The sequence below is a fragment of the Poromitra crassiceps genome (assembly GCF_964638095.1).
Source record: "Poromitra crassiceps genome assembly, chromosome: 13".
Classification (NCBI taxonomy): domain Eukaryota; kingdom Metazoa; phylum Chordata; class Actinopteri; order Beryciformes; family Melamphaidae; genus Poromitra; species Poromitra crassiceps.
In genome coordinates this window covers 8,467,409-8,483,588 of record NC_139644.1, presented here as the reverse complement: position 1 = coordinate 8,483,588, position 16,180 = coordinate 8,467,409, and the positions used below count along the sequence as shown (strand labels likewise).

The 16,180-nt window shown below is 42.8% G+C and overlaps 1 protein-coding gene across 1 annotated transcript; it reads left to right on the top strand.

The window, feature by feature from the left end:
- Positions 1-13,848: 13,848 nt before the first annotated feature.
- Positions 13,849-15,881, top strand: LOC310787909 (uncharacterized protein; the record flags this gene model as incomplete). The annotated part of the gene is made up of 4 exons (XM_083649363.1): positions 13,849-14,278; positions 14,595-14,720; positions 15,556-15,735; positions 15,850-15,881. 4 exons carry the CDS (start codon positions 13,849-13,851, stop codon positions 15,879-15,881), a joined length of 768 nt encoding a protein of 255 aa, XP_083505489.1.
- Positions 15,882-16,180: the final 299 nt, after the last annotated feature.

The window sequence follows — 16,180 nt, the reverse complement described above, 5'->3', positions numbered from 1 at the left end:
GTTGGATATAACCTGATGCTACACCGATAAGTGAGAGATTACTGATACTGTTAGAGAGAGAGAGAGAGAGAGAGAGAAAGAAAGATATGAATCATTACAGTCTCAGAGAAAAACAGACCAATATTGTAGGCATTACCCATTATTAATGCTATTAATATGTATGCTATTAAAGAAAGTAAGAAAGACTAATATAGTGTAAGAGGAAAGTAATCATTTATCAGCAATTTGGACATACATGGATAATGATATCTATAATAATCTTTATTGTAGCAAACCATTATCAAAGATGACTTAGACAAGGGATCTGATAAATCATTGATTAAATGATGATGCTGTGTTATGGAGTTCAATATACCAACACACAAAGAATATGTTGTTTGTTTCTTATTAAGAGAAAACTTTGGAGAATGAAAATAATTCTCTATGACAGAAAATTACACTGACTCAAGTTATCCCATGAATGTCAGTCACTCCAGCAGGTCCCTGGTGTCTTGGTCAGGTCTGTGTAGAAAAAGAGATTTGTTTTAATCTCAGTTAATCTCAGTGGGATTACCTGGTTAAATAAAGATGATATTATAATGAATAAACCAGTGAAGTCTGACAGACGCTGCCTGCCTATCCTCCTCTGTCAGTCCTGGGTGTCTGCGGGGTGCTTGCACGTCCCCATGACTTCAGTATCAAAGTCTAAACCAGTCTGAACTTGTTAGGAGAAGCAGAAGTCTGTGTCAGCTGTTGTTTTATTATGCGCCTATTAAAATGTAAAGTGTGATTAAAGTTGATCACATAACCAATTAAAACTATTTTGATTGAGTTGTTGACCTGAGCAGCCTATATAAAACAACTTCAATATCAAAGTCCAAAGCAATGTCCAATAGAGTTCAATGGCAGAGAAATCACATAATCAGATTATTATTTTATTATGCGTCTATCAAATGTTAAAGTGTAACTACAACAATGATTTAAAGAGCTGCGCCGATCAAAACAGGTTTAAAAACATTACAACGATTACACATGTTCCTGACTTGAACATTAACACCCAAACACTGATGTGTTGGCAAACTGTCTGAGAAAACGGTTTTCATGTTTTTAATCTAAACATTGAGTTTCCTCACATACAAACCCCTCAATCACAAATGAAGGTTTATTCTGTTTTATTGTCTTATTACAGTTAAATCAATCAACAGTAAACATGAATGTGTTGTCTGCTGTTGCGATGTTGGTAGTGTTATTGTAGAGGAGTTATCATTATTCTCATATTTGTATGCTATTAAATAAACAGTTTGTTAGTGGTGTGTAAGATCACATGTCAACAGCCTACTACTATGATCAAATGTGAGGATTACACTTACTCAAGTTATTCCCATGAATGTCAGCCAGTCCAGCAGGTCTCCTGTGTGTGTGTTGGTCAGGTCTCTGTAGAAAACTATCTTTATATTAATCTCAGTGGGATTATCTGGTTAAATACAGATTATATCCATAAGGAATAAAACCAGTGAAGTCTGACAGACGCTGCTTCTTCTCCTCTGTCAGTCCTGCGTCTGCAGGCTGCAGTCACTTCCTCATGACTTTTCAGTATCAAAGTCTAAACCAGACTGGACTTGTTTAGGAGAAGCCAAGTCTGTGCCGGGACTTGTTGGGGAGAAGCCAAGTGGCCTCGCCTGCTCTATTGGCATGCACAGCGTGACATCATCAGTGACATCACAATTCCTCGAGATCGCGGACCAAAATCGAGTGCTCAAGTGACCACACTGATGATGTCATAGACATGAAGACATCACAATTGCTAGAGTGACATCACTGATCATGTCAGACATTATAACATAATCAATCAGTGACATCACTGATGTTATAGACATTGTGACATCATCAGTGACATCACAATTGCTGGAGTGTAACCAAAAACGTGACCAAAATCGCAGAACCCACCACGTACTCCCTTTTATATTAAAGGACAGCTTTACAGACCTAACGAAGCTACATAGTGGGCAATTTGATGATCAATGTTGATACTGATACTGCCACAGATTAATTTAGTCTGTACTCTGACCTGATTTGGGTTACAGTTTGTACCTGCTGGGGTGGAGTAAATAAATACTGAACAATGTTTTGAAATCACATTGTGCAGGTTCCTGCAAGACTTACAAACTACAGAGGATACAGAGTGTGGTGCTGTGTTGAAACAACAGGCCCTGGTAGTAGCAAGACAGCTTTCCACTTTTATTAGAACACCACATAGTGATATACAGTAAATGTGTAAACCTGTGCACAGTGAATGTGCTCTTTTACATTTTATAAACAGAAAATGAGCCAAGGCCAATGAGTCTCAGCCAAAATAAATTAACCAAAAATTAACCAAAAACAAAACATGAGTATATTTCATCTTTCCCTTATTGTGTATCGCAATTCAATAACATATGTTGTCTCATGCCTAAAGACTATGGAGCAAGGGGCTGCCAAGCTGTACGGGAGTCTTATCTACTCTGCTAATTTCATGAAGACAACTCAAGAGACAAGAAGGCTCTTGAGTGGCTAAATTAAACAATATCAATATTTAAAAGAGAAAAGAAAGCCTCTTCACACAATTGGGAGGCGGTCAGTCACGTCCGTGTAGAAGATCACAATACAGAAAAATCACCCACATACTGTCTGCACTTAGACATCAAAAGAATAATGTAGAAAAAGTTAATACTGTACAATGTTTTGGTAAAGGAGCTTCATCAGGCATCAATGTGTAATGGTGTTTTTTTTTATAGCAATAGATGACAATATTGTTCATCTCATTGACATGCATGGTAATATAAGCTAAGATAAACACCTGTAATTTTGAAATAATATTCCCTACTTGTTTCAGATTTTATTTTGAAACACTCTTTACGTTTGATCATTTAGAACATAAGGGGCCGTGTCAGGAAGCGTGGTCTTCAGGTCAGAATGCTTTGGAAATCATGTCCAGAGAGCTTCCAACGTGCAGACACACAGCGCACGCGGAGCGCTAATTTGTTGCTGTCAAAAAAAGTGACATTGATGAGCAGCGCTCCTCGCGCATCCTTACCATCATCCTTACCATCGAGAATGAATTGCAGAACAATACTTCAATCCATGTGATATGATTCTACTGAAAGACAATAAATTCTGTGTGGACTGTCATGCTTCTCTTAAAATGTCCTTCAATAAAACTTTTCAGAATGTAATGTTAACTTAATGTTCCACAAAGACTGAACCTTTTTACCACAGACTTAGCAATTACTGTACATAGTATGGTCTTGACTTGTGGGTAATTTAATGTGTCATCAAATACTGTTTATAACAACAACAAAGAAAATACTACAGATTGAGCAACTAAAATGGTTTCTCCCCTGTGTGGACTACCATGTGTGTCTTCAAATTTGCATTTTGGCTAAAACCTTTACCACAAACTGAACAAGTAAATGGTTTCTCGCCTGTGTGGACTCTCACGTGTCTCTTCAATTGTTCATTTCCACTAAAACTTTTACTACAGACTGAGCAATTAAATAATTTCTCACCTGTGTGGACTATCATATGTTTCTTCAAGGTTGCATTTTGACTAAAACTTTTACCACAGACTGAGCAATTAAATGGTTTCTCACCTGTGTGGACTCTCATGTGACTCTTCAATGTTGCATTATGACTAAAGCGTTTACCACACACTGAGCAAATAAATTCTTTCTCTCCTGTGTGGACTATCATGTGTTTCTTCAAGTCTCCTTTACTACCAAAGCTTTTACTACAGACTGAGCAATTAAATGGTTTCTCTCCTGTGTGGACTCTCGTGTGTCTCTTCATGTTTTCATTTCCACTAAAACTTTTACCACAGACTGAGCAATTAAATGGTTTCTCTCCTGTGTGTACTCTCATGTGTCTCTTCAAGTCTCCTTCATTCACAGAAACTTTACCACAGACTGAGCAAATGAATGAATCCTCTCCTGTGTGGTATCTCATGTGTGTCTTCAAGTTTCCTTTACGACGAAAACCTTTACCACAGACTGAGCATTTAAATGGTTTATCTCCTGTGTGGACTATCATGTGACTCTTCAAGACGCTATCATTCACAAAAACTTTACCACAGAGTGAGCAAATAAATGAGTTATCTCCTGTGTGGTATCTCATGTGTGTCTTCAAGTTTCCTTTAAGACCAAACCCTTTACCACAGACTGAGCATTTAAATGGTTTTTCTCCTGTGTGGACTCTCACGTGTCTCTTCAAGTTTCCTTCATGACCAAAACCTTTACCACAGACTGAGCAATTAAATGGTCTCTCGCCTGTGTGGACTCTCATGTGTCTCTTCAAGTCTCTTTCATTCACAAAAACTTTACCACAGACTGAGCAAATAAAGGTTTTTTCTCCTGTGTGGACTCGTGCGTGTCTTTTCCATTCTGTTTTTTGACCAAAACCTTTACCACAGACTGAGCAATTAAATGGCTTCTCTCCTGTGTGGACTCTCATGTGTCCCTTCAAGTCTCTTTCATTCACAAAACCTTTATCACAGACTGAGCAATTAAATGGTTTCTCACCTGTGTGGACTATCCTGTGTGTCTTCAATTGCTCATTTCGACTAAAACTTTTACCACAGACTGAGCAATTAAATGATTTCTCACATGTGTGGACTATCAAGTGTCTTTTCAAGTTAGCATTTTGACTAAAACTTGTACCACAGACTGAGCAATCAAATGGTTTCTTGCCTGTGTGGACGCTCATGTGTTGTTTCAAGATTCCTTTACGACCAAATCTTTTGCCACAAAGTGAGCATCTAAAACGTTTCTTCCCAAGAACGTGACTGTTTTTCTGTGAGTCTAAACCTGACTGAGGTTCACTGGTGTCCATCCAATCATCATCTCTGTCTACAGTCTCAGGTTCAGAAGAGTCTGAAGTCTTGCCATCACTAGTTGCTTGTAAATCACTAGCTGGATCTAAGTTCCTGGTAGGTTCTGATACTCCACAGTCCTCTCCATCAGCTTCTGTTTTATTCTGTTCTGTTGAGCTGCTGGCTAGAGGCTCTGCCTCTGTTCTCCTCAGTTTGACTTTGATGAAGCTGTGAAGACTGACGTTTCTCCTCATCATCTTCACTATTCACAGGAACAGAGGTGGATGGGAACTCTGTGAGATCAGCCTCCTCCAGCCCTTGAAGCTGCTCTCCCTGGTCCAGAGTTCCTCCTGTTCGGTCCAGACTGGAGCTCCACTCCTGCTGCTCAGGGGGAACCTCTTCTTTACTGACCAACAGCTGCTGGAGGTCTGGAGGTATCGCTGAAATACAGATATACACACATTAAATGAATAGTTCACCAAAAAATGAAAATCCAATCATTATCAATTGCATGCAAGTTGAAACTAGTGAAGTTTTTTATCCCATCAAACAGTCCCGGAGCTTTCCAGGACAACTCTGTAGCAGCCTTCACCAAAACAATTGTCTTTGAGCTATCTTTAGAGTTCCAAAAATAACTAAAAAATAACCATAAATATATAGCTGCAACGAGCAGCAATAATCAGGGTCCAGGCAGATTGAGAATAAAACCAGAAGACCAGATGCAGAGACTTGAGAGAATCAAACGTTTCTAGGTCTTACGGTTTTTGCTACACAAAGGTGTACCTAATAAAGTGGAGGTGTACCTAATTATTGAAGGCGTGAAGAGACTATATTCAAATGACAATGTAAACTTGAAAATGAAAATGTAATTGCACAATAACATAATTTCCCACATATGTATGTATTATTGAGTAAAAAATGAAAATGCAATAATCCAATTTGCATTGGCATTTTCACATACTCGTATGGGTGTTCTATGACCATATTAAAAAGAAAGTGGAATAGCTGTTTGACACTTTATTAAGTTGTACTCCGCTGTACAGTGGAAAATATTCAAATATTAATTCAAAATTGAAAATTAAAATGCAATATAAACAATGCAACCTCATTTTCCATTTACGCAAGCAGTAACATTTAGTATTAGCATTATAGCATTCAAATATCTAAGAATTAGTAGACCTGTTATATATTGTTTTAGTTGTGTTGTGTACTTACATTATCCCAAATGTTTCCAAAGATGCTCAAACCCAGAGAAATCTATGATTTTATTCAAGGACACGGACCATGTCAGGTGTCAGGTGAGTCGATTGTTGATGACGTCATCACAGAGCGCCGGGTGTTATCCGGATCTCCGGTCAATTCATGGATTCTTTTCTTAATTTTCCGACACATCACCGTCACTTTTTAGATATTGGTAATTTCTAACTATTAGTTAGTTATGTTAGAGAAGCCGAGTAAACAGCTCGCCGATGTCCAGTTTCCACCGAACACCATTGGAACAATGGTGAGTTTTAACAAACTGTTGAGTGTTTTTTCAACCGTTTTATTTACAGAGTCCTCTACTGTAATCCGGCGTGTGGTACACACCTCGTGAAGGATGAGCTAACCCTGTAATGTTAGTCCATGCTTAAGAACAACAGTAGACTGTAATGACAGTCATGATTACTTCTACAGAAATCATGGTTTGACCCCCAAGATGAAAGTTCAAACTCCGCCTAGCTAGGCTGAAAGGTTTGCTTCTGTCTACGTCCCTGCTTGCTTGCAGTTGCTCACTGACACGGTGCCACAGGTGGGCCTGGGCCCACCCAATCACAAGCCTTGTATGTTTACCACGGTCAGCATAGCTGCAGCATGGTCTACACATGGCAAATTCAGGTGAGCCAGTCAGGGGGAACAGATACTGAGGGACGGTTACTGTGATATGTTTCATCACATGGCCTCTAGAGGAGTGTTTTTCAACTGGTGTGTCGGGACCCAAAAGTGGGTCACAGGGCCATTTCGAGTGGGTCGCAGGATGGGTGCATGAGAGAAAGGTTCTACTCATTGAGGACGCTGGCATCTGTGGCCAACATGACTGTCTTTCAGATGATACATGGTACCATATAAAACTAGAAGACCTAAGGTATTATTGGTACCAACATGCCGTGGTAGCTTGTTGTGAAGGTGGCTAAATGTAAATGATGTTACAAAGTTAGGCTAAATTCTGAGTCGTGAGGCTAGAGCAGTTGAGAAGCACTGCTCTAGAGGGCAGTCTTGACTGAGTGGCTGTACCACTGACCCATATATAACCACCTAAGCCTGGCCCCTAGGTTGCAAGACGGCCCGTGGGGCTTGTACAAGATCTGTGCTTGTTTAAACCCACGTGGGTTCAAAGTGGACCAAAGCTTTGAGTCAAACTCCTCATCCAATGAGCTACTTTGACTCCACGTTTGCCCACCCACCTGCAGTGTCACCCGCGTGTCATCCAATGAAATGAATGAAGTCTTTGTTCAAGGTCTGTTTTGCGCACAAGAAGCAGTGACCAACAGCTGATGCTGATCGATATGGGCAACATGGCAAGACAAAAGCAATTTGCTTAAATTTCAATTCACAAAAAGACATTGTGAAGGGGCAGGAGGAGGAAACCCCTGCGTCAGTTTCACATGCCGGCGTCGGTGCAGAAATGGCTCGCCTTCAATATCTGCTCGGTTAGGCATTTGATTGGCTGTACGTCGGACACGTGGTGGGATTAACGTGGGTAGAACGGCTGACAGCTTTAGATTAGCTAACAAGCTAATGCTAAGCTACTGATGTTATCAGACATGATAGACATTAAAAATATGAATCAGGGTTAGGGCAGGATGGAGCTGAATGATAGACTGGACACACAGATGATGGAGCTGAACACTCGTTTCAAGTCGGACACGTACGGCTTGATGAGAGCCACTGCTGCCTGCTTGCCACGGTCACACACCTTTGGTGACAACAAGGCTATGATCTAGCCCACCTGCATCCTCTTTTCCATCACCGTGGAGGACGTAGCAGAACACAGTGTTTGTACAGCAGCTTAAAGACCCTCTAAAGCAAAAACAAAACAAAAACAAAAGTTTTTCTTCTTGTTCCTTCAGTTAGATGTTTGAGCTGCACTGTGCAGAATGATGTCTGTGCAGAGTTTGACACTAGAAGGCTGTTTCCACAATCGTCCACTGAAAGTGAAAACCGGTAAAGCCGGAAATCGACCCTACCCAATCCATGACAACATGTAGGCTACTGTGGAAAGACTATTGTCAGCTGTCAATCGGATGAAAACAGGCATCAGGGCATCAATGGTAACATACAGACTGAATCACTTGTCCCTGCTTTCCTTTGAAAGGAAATTGACTGATCTGGTGGACAGTTTATAATAATAATGTCATTTCTGTGTTCGAAACCAAACCCTGCCGTCTCCTGTTGTAAGCATCAGAGGTAGGACTGTTTAACATTGCATTTGACTTGCTTGGCCTTTGTCCTCTCCATAATACGTAATCATTGAGAGTAGGGCTGGGTATTGGCAAGGATCTCACGATACGATACGTATCACGAAACTTGGGTCACGATACGATTGTATCACGATATATTGCGATTCGATACATATTGCGATATTCTACAGAATTTACTCAAAATTAAATAATAGAGCTAAAGATACAACACACTGTGTACCACCCAGGTAGTGTAATAATATGTACACCACTTTATACTGATAAGTTAGTGGACAAATTTAGTCAAAACTACTGAGTGTTGAGTGTTACTGAACGCATCGATATGGGAAATATCGATACAGTATCGATTAGGGGTGGGAATCACCAGATGCAGAGGCCTGGCATGGCATGGCCTGCAAAAATAAATAAAAAATAAATATCGCGATACTTGGCATCCAAGTATCGATACAGTATCGGGAAATAAAATATCGCGATATATTGCCGTATGGATTATATTGCCCAGCCCTAATTGAGAGGATCATCTCTATGGAATAGGAAAGACTTCATCATTTGGTTGGCTGCCCCTCTTGTTCGCTGTGACATGCTGTTTCATCATTATGGGCCGAATGAAAAGTTGCTACGTACTATGATCCAACTTAGTGAGAGGCACGGAAATTAGTTATCTGAATGTAATGTTGCCTATTGTTTATTGGTTGTTTTTCCACTTTCTTTTAAAGTTTATTTGCCGTGACTGCACCTGGCAGATGCGTGCCGATTTGTTGAATGATGATTCAGGATAAATATACCACTGTAGTTTAGTCTATATGCTGTGTGTGTGTGTGTATGTGTTATGCTGTTGGGATAGTTGCATGTGGGGTGGTTGCTACAATATAAATAATGTTGTACATTTCAATGGCCCTGCTGTGCTGCTGTTTGGTCGTTAAATAAATGACCCTCCGAAGATATGTTTCAGTCTTTGTTTTGGCATACGTGAATGTTCTTAATTAAGAGTGAGAGAGATTGAACTCCGCTGTTAAAGTCGAAGTGAACCGGAGGCGAATGCAATAGCACGAGCGTCGGAGACTGAAAACAAATTGAGAGGCGGACCATATACGTGTCGATGCTGATTTGATTTGACAATTCTGTCGGCTGGCTTTGGCATTGGTCAATCATGGCCTGTTCCACCTCCAAATCGAGTGGGATTCAGCCCGGCTTTAGCCCACCCAAAAATAGTCTCAGCCCACCCAAAAAAATAGAGGCAAATTTTTTTTTTTTTTTTTTTAATCCCTCTCCAAATCCATGGTGGTCATTAGTAGCAGTTTCTGACTACACTCAATGCGCTGTGTGCATGTTTCCCCCCCCTCTATGTTCTTAGGGTGGGCTGAGACAAAAATTTAGGGGGGTTCAGCCCACCCGAAAAGTTTCTAGAACCGCGGCTGCGCAGGCGCTCCCTCCTCCATCTATCTGCCTAATCCCACATCACTTCACACAGGTCACACACACAGTACAGCAGCGAAGTGGTCCTCCACAGTCCACACAATCGTTCTCCCCACTCATGATCAATGAAACTGAGGTGAGCATTGAGCAGTCAGAGTCGTTAGTAGTTACTTAATTAGCGCATATTGATATGCAAATTAGCACGTAACGTTGTCGTAGGCTAAACAAAATAACTTGTCGCTGTGCCTGCCAGACAAACAGGTGGACTGGAGGAAGGTAGGGCTTTACACAGCCTGTCTGATGTGATGATGACGATAGCTTAACATGCGTGCATGGCATCACTTATGTGATAAATCTCAATATAGTATCTCAATAAAAGTTCTTACAGGCTTGTTATTTCCCTCTAAGGCAGGGATGTCAGAGATACGGCCCGCGGGCCGGATCCGGCCCACGGGCAGGTTTCATCCGGCCCGCGAGATGTTTTGGAATATTAAAAAAAATATATATATATATTATTATTATTATTAAATTTGCACCCCATTATCATGAACTATGTGTGGCTAATAAGCAAGCTAAGAGTTCATTCATAAGTTAATTAACCTGCACTACAAGGAAGTATGTCAGTAGGTCATCAGGTGTAAACAAAGCCGCCATGATGCCACGCTGGAATTGAATCGCGCATTCAGCTACCTACCAAAAAACAAAAGAATCAACAAGATCAGGCGCGGACTGCATAATCGGGCACGTCGGGCAAATGCCCGGTGGCCTGGCCTGGCCTGGCCTGCAAAAAAAAAAAAAAAAAAAAAAATGTGCCCGCAGTCAGGCCACTCACTGAACAGCAGGCCAGGCGCCGCCTACTGGTTTACTAGTGGTTTTATTACTTTATTCAGGATTAAAGTGGGTGCATCTCATTGTAAAATTGGACTTGGCCCAAATTGGGCTTCAAACGGCCCAAATTGGGCTTCAAACGGCCCAAATCGGGCTTCAAACAGCCCAAATCTGGCTTTAAACGACCCAAATTGGGCTTCAAACGGCCCACATCTGGCTTCAAACGGCCCAAATTGAGCTTTAAACGGCCCAAATTTTTCTGACGCCGGCACGCGCGTCGGCCCGTATCGGCCTGGCCTGCTTGGTATCTAATGCCCGGCCTGAATTATGATCCCAGTCCGCCCCTGAACAAGATGCTGTCGAAAAAGAGAAAGGTTGACACGGAATGCAGGCAGTTTCAAGAGAAATGGAAAGAGCAGTATTTCTTTTGTGAAGTAAATGGGTAAATGAGTCGAATTGATTTTAGTAAAAAAAAAATCCGGCCCCCATGAGGTCTCAGTTGAACAAATCCGGCCCTCTACCTAATATGAGTCTGACACCCCTGCTCTAAGGGAGTGCAAGGCAGATATTTAAACAGCCTTGTTTGTGTACAGTACCAGTGGCATGGGAGTAATAAAAAGGGATTAAGGACCAGGACCCCTGGTGGTCAGTAAGATGGGCTGGTTGAGCCAATGTTAAAATGATCTTTATTTATTATTTATTTTTGCTTTAAAACTATTTTTTAATTTTCTGCTTAAAGTTCATGAAAAAAGTGGCATTCTTGTTTTTTCACACAATAATTTCATAATACCATTTGTAATGCCACCGTTGTAGTGCTGTTGTTCAAAATTAAAGTACATTTTCTCAGATTTATTGGTGTCTTTCTAGTCACACAATTTTCAGTGTTTCCCATACACTGATCTATTTGTGGTGGTACACCCTACATAGATTTTGACCCCCACAAATACTGCCACATATTAATTTCAACTAGTTGACTGCAAACTCCTGCTTTAGTGCTTACAGTATATTATTATCTTGTCGGAATATTATTCCAGCCAATAAGTTAGGAAGTTCCCTTTTGATTTAATTTTACTTTTGTTTTGCCTACAAAGCAAAATGTTACTTTACTTGAAACTCCCCTGAAGTGATTTTGGTATTATTTATGCAAGCATAATTCTACCCTATAGTAACCTGTATGCAGAATATATATAGTATATATAGGGAAACAATTATTTTTTCATTGCTGTAAAACCACAGAACGGTAAAGAAGATATTGATGTGTGTAGTTCTTCATAGATCTAGTCTCTTCATTTTGATCTCAAAGTGCACCAGTTTGATCCATTTTTACTTGAAACTGTACAAAATTTTCTTCCGGGGGGGCATGCCCCCGGACCCCCCTAGGGATTCAGTGGTCCATGACCTTTGGGTGGGCTGAGCCCACCCAAAACTCTGATGCTAAAACCGCCCCTGAGCAGCGGGCTGCCGAGAAACCAGAGGCACTAGACTAGTATTATATTTAATGATCGTTTTTCTTTGGCCCACCTGCTCATGTAGGCCCAAACACACTATGAATATCACAACATGTGTGAGAGTAATGTCAAAGTAAAGTAACATTTTGTTCACTAACCTGCTCCGGGTAAACGCACTTCAGGATTAACAGCGTCGAGCAGCTTTCGTATTTGGTCAATCTCCTCTTTTGAACAAGCTTCCTCCTCGTACTGCTATTGTTATTTCAAACAGCCCGATCTCTTCAACAGCTACAGTCGCTGCTTCACCAGCGCTCTCAGCTTCTGGACTATCTAGCTTCACAGCTAAACCATCATCCGAGTCCACGAGAGGGGAGCTTCTTCTCCTCTCAGAGCTAAACGGAGTCTCGGTTCCAGCTTACATCCACGTCTTCCATAACGTTATATAGTCTTCTTTTGCTTAGTTAAAGTTGTAAACTAGGCTTTTGAAAGGGAAAGATAATGGATAAAGCCCCGCTCTTGAACGCTTGCACACACCGGACGCCATCTTGTGCAACGTCGGGGCGGGACCTTAACCTCTGACCCTAACCTTAACCAATCATCACTTCGCATGTCTAAATCCAACCAATCACCGGCAGAGCATGTACCAAACATGCGGGAAGCGAACGGACGTTGCCAAGTCCGATAGTTATAAGCGACCTTGGGCTTGTTTTTCTGTGTGTGTGCGTGCGTGCGTGTGTGTGTGTGTGTGCGTGCGTGCGTACACTCCGTGCAGTGAGGGGGGGATATCTGGCAACACTGAAGCGAAAGGTGTAGGGGGAGGGGCGATTTGTGACATCACGGAAGATGGCGACCTAGTTGATCGAGCATGCTTTAGTATTTGTCGATTTCCTCCCTTTCAAAAGTAGTTTACAACTCTGTATGAGCAAAAGGAGACTAATGGATATAACCTGCAGCCGAGGGTCCGTTTAGCTCCGAGAGGAAGCAGCTCTCCTCTCTCTCATGGACTCAGATTATGTTTGATGCTTTGTTTAGCTGTGGTGGCGCTAGGCTAACGGAGCTCTGTGATGCTAACGGAGGATGCTAGTTCATAGTTCAGGAGGAAAAGTTCCTGTGTAAAAGTCCAGAAGCTGAGAGCGTTGGTGAAGCAACGACAAACTGCGGCTGTAGGAAGCTTCTCGTTGTGACTAAACGTTACACAGAGCAGGTTGGTGAACGTTAAAAGTTTCCCCCCCACAACCCTCACGGTAACTATGTTTCTGTAGTGGTGAGCAACTGCAAGCAGTAGACAGAATAGCCTCAACGCGAGACTCATTCTTCAGACTGTCAGTCTCGCCGTAGCAAGTCCTCAATCAACTGCACTTATCGGTTGGAATGGTCTCAAGCGACATACACGTTATAAATCAATATCAATCAATAGGGACCAAGAGTATCCCAAAAACAGTCTTCTTCGGCTGTGTTATTTCTGGTTTCAACTGCTCCACAGCGCCGGATGTATCGGTTGCGAGCTCAGTGGTTGCCTGGGAGGGTGTACTGCACTGTTTATTTTTTTATAGCTTAAACCGGCTCTGGCATGTGAATAAGGGCTCGCTATTGTAAAACTACGTAATATTTTTGGATACTCTTGGTCCCTATCATTGGATAACAACATTGTGCGTGGCTCATAAGGTACATTTTACATTTACATTACATTGTACATTTTACACTTTGCAGCCACATGCAGTCGAATCGAGACCCCAGCAGAGAATGACTCACCTGCTGACCAACATCAACCACACCAGCTGGACCTGAACCAAGGCGTTCTGACCTCCACTGGCAAGTTGTCAGCATCCAAGCATCCTCAGGCACCAACACCGTCCCCACAGACTCATCAGCGGTGATGACAGGAGGAGACACAGGCAAGAACAGACAGATGCTGTCACCAACAGCAGCTGCTGCAGGCAGTCAGGGACGGCAGCAGCTGGGTCAGCAGGTGCTCTCCACCTTATCAGGTGTGAAACCCAACATTCAGACAGTGGCTGGTCAGCAGCTGCATTTCACCCAACTGTACCCAACTGTAGGCCCCAACGGCCAGGTGAGCTGGCAGACCGTCCAGCTCCAGAGCCCGGCAGGAGCGCAGACCACACTGGACCCAAGGCAGTCTCTTCCCCAGCTGGGCCAGGCTCAGGGAGCTACCACAGCTGGAGGGGTGGCTGTCAACACAGTGCAGATTCCAGGCCTCCAGACCATCAATGTCAACACACTCAGCGGCTCAGGACTGCAGATGCACCAGCTGCAAGGGGTTCCCACCACCATCACCAACCCTGCAGGTCAGTCTTTTGCTTTTAGTCTCATGTTCTCATGTTGAGCTGTCCTCGACCCTGGGAAGCTCCAAATGGCCCATGAGTGGAGGTAGAGCATGCTGACTGTCACTGTGTGGAGGTAGTGGAGGTAGAGCATGCTGACTGTCACTGTGTGGAGGTAGAGCATGCTGACTGTCACTGTGTGGAGGTAGTGGAGGTAGAGCATGCTGACTGTCACTGAGTGGAGGTAGAGCATGCTGACTGTCACTGTGTGGAGGTAGAGCATGCTGACTGTCACTGTGTGGAGGTAGAGCATGCTGACTGTCACTGTGTGTTTGTGCAGAGGGGAGCCCCGGGGTGAGGTGCCTGCTGTGTGGCAACTTGTTTGCCAGCGTGAAGAACATGATGAAACACCAGGAGAAGGCTCATGCCGACGAACTGCAGCACCACAAGAAGAGAGCAAGGCCTGGTGAGCTGTGTCCGTCTGTCTGTCTGTCTAGTCAAGTTTATTTGTATAGCTCTAATTCACAAGCATGTCTCAGAGGGCTTTACAGAGAATAAATGGCCAGTCACACAGGGACGGGTATTCATGTTACAACTCCCATGTTACACCCGGGAGTTGTAATAAAAATAGAATCCGCACACTGGCAGCTGCTCCCAAATATTTATTTGACCACAAAAAAAGTGACGTTTCGGGGAAGTTGGACAATCTGATAAGTTCAGAAAAAAATTATTTTGCGTTATTCCAGCTAACGTTATTATCGGTTATTAGTATTACCGTAAACATTATGCCGACTGTGAAAGGCTAGCACTTGTGCAATCTAACACAGCCTGTTTTACTGCGTTGCTATGAACAGGCTTGCACCCGTTAAAACCGATAACGTTAGCTGGAGTAATAAAACACATTTTCTGAACTTACCACTTCAGTCCCCAACCAACGTTATTTCCTCGCCCACCTTTCTTCAAACCATGTCCTTTTTATTGCAGTCCCATGATCACACATCAAGCAGCGTCTGGTCTATGAGGGGACCAGCAGTGACGGCTTGAGACTGGCTGCCACAGCTGTCAATCACTCCTTTTTATATCCTAAAATAACTACTTAAAAACAAACTGATCAGAAGAATTAGCACTTGGACATACATTAGCATGCCAAGAACTACGAAAAATTATAGAAACCACATTTGGAAAAAAAAGATCTGACGTGTACTTTGATTGTTTAGTTTGGCTCATTTCCCCATCCACTAACATCCATCCTCCTGTGATTGTCTCCTCGGCCCTGGGTCCTGCTGCACCGGCCCAACCAGCTACCCTGGTGGAGCAGACCCACCAGGACCCCTCGCCCCGATCTGCTGGCCCGTCAAGGACTCTCTGCTTCCAGGGGGCTCGTGTTGAGGCTCTACAGCGCATGCTCCCCACCATCATGGCTAAGCACCCCAACCTTCAAAACCTCATTCTTAACATCAGCACCAACGACGTTATGAAACGTGAGTCTGAGGTTTTAAAAAACAAATGTCTTAATCTGTTTGCTTCTTTGCTGGACTCAGGTGTTAAAGCCCCACTCCAGTCAGTTTTCTGCCTGTGTACATCCTGGTGTACAGTGGAAACCCAAAGCGCTACGTCACCAGTCTAATCATTTGCGCCAAAGTTCGTCTATTGGTAAGAAGAAGGCTTATACCTCGTTCCACTACAACATCATGGCTGGAGCACTGTTGTCCAAAAAGGATAAGAGCCTCGCTCCTACCTTCAATACGATCTTTGCCTCCCTGCCAGCCGGTAGACCGGAAACAGTATGGCTGCCTCTATCGCCGCAAAATGCTCGTCCAAAAGGCACAATATTGTTATAAATATCAGCAACCAGCCAAGCCAACAGATATCAAAGCTGGTGGGGTTATATGGAAAAGATATGGAAAGAGCGTAACTCGAACTGGT